A 3,619-nucleotide genomic window follows, 5' to 3' on the forward strand; every position below is an offset into this window, starting at 1 on the left:
AAAACAAAAGTTAAAAAAAGGCTCCTGGAAAGGCAGGAGCCTTTTCCAGCCCTGGGGCTTTCCCTCGCAGTCCGACTTCAAAAACCAGAACGGCGCAGATGTCTTCGGAGTAACCCCACCTGAACACTGGAAACTGATTTTTCACTTTTTTTCACAGCTTGCTGGAAGTTCTCTTGCGCCTTCAGGTTTCTGAGCTAACAGCCACATCGTTAGAATTTCTCTACCCAGGAGCTCTGCGAGTTGTTCTTTTAAATAAAAGTGGGGTTTGCCCGTCAGAAGCTGTGCATTAGAAAACACCCCCAAATTTCATGGCCCCAGTTAGAGGAATGAGTTGCCCAAGTAACTGACAGACTGGATAAAGAAGAGTGTCAGTTTCTGTGGGTTCAGCCTATTTGTGTTTTGTTCAGTAGCAGCTGAAAACATCTTGGTTTTAACCCATCAAAATTAAGGATAGGCTTTCTGGAGCAATCTCCTAGGACCAGGACTCACTGAACACCGTATGTTTGCTTCATCCCCAGCACTGGAAAACAAAGCTGCATGTTAGGTGGTAGACAAGGTTGTTTTCTGATGCTTTTCTTTTCTGAAAGGCTCTGGACAGTGCTAGTGGTAGGAGTGCATCACCATGAAGTCATTGACTTAAGTGTACCACGCCCAGGGAAGAGCAGCATCTCTGCGGCCAAGGAGAGAGTGTAGTCCTGCCTTGTTCCCCATCGACCTCAAGCATCCTCCCTGTCAGCACTGGACGATCTCAGCCTTTCCATTCTACAGCACTATGAAAAAAAATTTTAAAACTCCATTTCTGGCAGAATAAAAGTAAGTCCAGGCATAATACATGAAGCCTGGCCTGAAGCTTTACCTGCTTAGCAGTAAGACGGGAGTAGCAGCACCATCTCCAGGCTCTTAAAACTCATCTGGTGGCTCCATCCAGTGACACCTCCCCATGCTCCTCCCAATAGGGCTGCAGCAGGCAGAGTTCACACTGCTCCTCCTAACTTGAACCCACCCTTTTTCACCACTTCCAGCTCCACAGTTACCCAAACAATAGTGGCCCTGCTTTCCACCCATGCCACCCTCTAGGGAGACTGCACTGCCTCTGTCGAATGGGTGCTTCAGACCTGGTGTACCCTGTATTTCAGAAGGCATCCTGCTCTTTCCCTGCAGCTTTCCTCTCCACGTGCTAAGCCCCTAAACCTGCACCCCAGCACAAGCTATGTTTACCCACCCATCACAGGAGCGGCACAGCATCTGCCCCCTGCCCTGCTCAGCAGTCCTCCAATCCAGTAATTTTTGTCCTCTGGGAACAGGCGTATGAAAACCTGGCTTTCCATCCCCTGAAAGAGCTGGCATGGGGCCTGAAGAGGTCTCTACGCACAGACTGGTGTGGGCCTCTGCCCCGTGTGTCAGCACAGAACCCAAAACCCATGGGAGCTGCATGTGCCTGTGATGCAGCTCCATGCCCATCATCTGTGGCTGAACTGTGCCATGGACTGCTGTGCCCCAGCAGGGCAGGTTGATGTGCTGAAGGGCTTCACCCCTCTCCCCCAGCCACAGCTGTGATGTCAAGCATGTTTTGGCCCCGCCAGGGTTTTGTCCCATCTGTCAGGGGCCTCTGAGGCCCCAGAAGCCGGTGAAGGGGCACAGGCTGCATATTCTCCATCTGTGCCACATCTGAGCTGGCTAATGCAGTGGAAGAAGAAACCACCCAGCGCCTGGGGCTCTGAGGAGTTGATGCACTCTGCCTCCCTCTTCCCCAAGAGGGCTGAGGTCATGCAGGCCAGGAGGCAGCTGGAAGCAAAAACAGGGTTTGAGGCTTGTGGGGCAGGGAGGGAGGGGGCTGGTGCTGCCCCTTGCAAGGCAGCTGCACATCACCCTGCCCTGGGCACCTAGGTGGCAGATGCAGCAACTGCACCCCACTTTGGGTTTTCCCCCCCTCTTTGTGTTGAGAAGAATTTCTCTCTGATCCAGGCATCTGGCCTGAGTCACCCAGACATTTAGGCTGCCAGGAATATGCTCTGTGCTGAAGGACTGGGAGAGGAGAGCATTTGCCAGCCTGTGGCAAGATGATCCTGCAAGCCTCTGCTACACAGGCATCTAGCTGTTAGTTTGCTTCACTGCCCAAGGAGGATGACGGGGTCCTGAAATTTACACAGGGGAAGGTGGAGTTTCTTACACCACTCATCATTATTTTCTGCACAATGACCATATTAAATCCTAAAACATTTCTGTGAATGGGCAATCAGTAAAGAAATGGGATGGGTTTAGTGCATTTATGAAGGAAATCTGTGGGGTTTTTTGTCCAAAAGCTTGATATAAGTGTCCGGGTAGTTACATCAAAAGCTAAAAGAAATGTCAGCAAAAACTGACACAAAAACTGGCAGCTTGCTAAGTAGTTGTGAGTTATGTGTCACAGCTATGGAGAACTCTTAAGAATTTAAGAATTTAGGTTCGAGCATACAGCATATGCCAGGCAGCAAAATTGGGACCTGGGGCAAAAAAGTAATTATGGTGGATTGCTTGTTTGCAAGGAGTCTTGAATGAGAAACAGGAGGTCAACAAACAGGAAAATGGATAAGCTAGGCAGTGTCAAGGGGCTGCCAAGGTGTCCTTGTCAAGCAGACCCAAACCTGAGCGATAGAAGGGCAGCAAACTAAACCCATTTTTCTGATCCTAAAACATGGATCAAACCTGCTTCTGGTCACAACGTGAGGTCATAGGGTGCTTTCTCTCATCAGCAGGGCAGCACCAAGGTGTATGCATGGACTGAACATCACTGTTCCAGACAGATGGCCCCAACCTCTTCCCACCACTTCCTAAGACAAACACTAATTCTCTGGGTCAGAAATTCACAGCTGAAAATACCTTACATCACCACCTCACCCCCAAGTGAAACAAAAAAAAAAAAAAGGGAAAAAGAAAAAAGGAGTGTATCAAAATCAGTGCTCTGTAAAGGGTAACAATGCATAAACTCTAATCTTTTGGCTATAAAGGTGCTGCCTTGCTCATTATTCTGCTCTCACAGGGAAGGAGTACAGAAAACTCACTTCCAAATCATTTTTCCTCATTCAAAAGGCAGAAAACCACAAGTAAGCCATCATCCAGGTACTCACCAGAAAATTTCTCAGGACATGCAAATCAAAAAGACTCTCTTTTGTCATGAGGGAAAAGAAAGTTAGCACTAAAAGAAAAAAAAAATACTTGAAAATCCCTAAGCAGAAACACCGTTATCTACAGATGGAAAGACTGAGTTAATCATTTATTGGATTTTCCTCTGTGTGTCTGGCTTTTCTGGACACAGCTTTTCTGGACACAGCTGGGAAAACATTTTTCTTTCTGGTTTTACTCAGAAAAACACAGTCACCATCACAACCATTTCTTTTTTAATTAAGGGTGGAAAAGTAGCTGCAACAGCACAAAGAAGACAGCAAATTTGGAGGTCAGGTGCAGACTGAGAACAACTGGTGCATGTGTAAAGATGGTAACTTTCTTAAGAAGAGTCAGGTACAAATCATTATAGTAAAGCCCAGGGTGATAGCCACATGGACTGGGTTAGTGAACACACTGGCTAGTTAGCTGGCTTTGCTGTGAGGAGGCATTATGCTGCAAGCCATGCCAGTATCAT

At 47.7% G+C, this 3,619-nt stretch overlaps 1 protein-coding gene across 1 annotated transcript in view; it reads right to left on the minus strand.

The window, feature by feature from the left end:
- PSD3 (pleckstrin and Sec7 domain containing 3) overlaps positions 1 to 3,161 on the minus strand; it is a 116,992-nt gene extending 113,831 nt beyond the window's left edge. The window contains exon 1 of the mRNA XM_018085996.2: positions 3,108 to 3,161. Coding sequence (XP_017941485.2) covers positions 3,108 to 3,155 — 48 coding nt within the window. The 5' untranslated portion in view covers positions 3,156 to 3,161. The remainder of the gene's footprint in view (positions 1 to 3,107) is intronic.
- Positions 3,162 to 3,619: the final 458 nt, after the last annotated feature.

Source organism: Manacus vitellinus, unplaced genomic scaffold, assembly GCF_001715985.3.
Source record: "Manacus vitellinus isolate BGI_N305 unplaced genomic scaffold, ASM171598v3 scaffold_9_pilon, whole genome shotgun sequence".
Classification (NCBI taxonomy): Eukaryota; Metazoa; Chordata; class Aves; order Passeriformes; family Pipridae; genus Manacus; species Manacus vitellinus.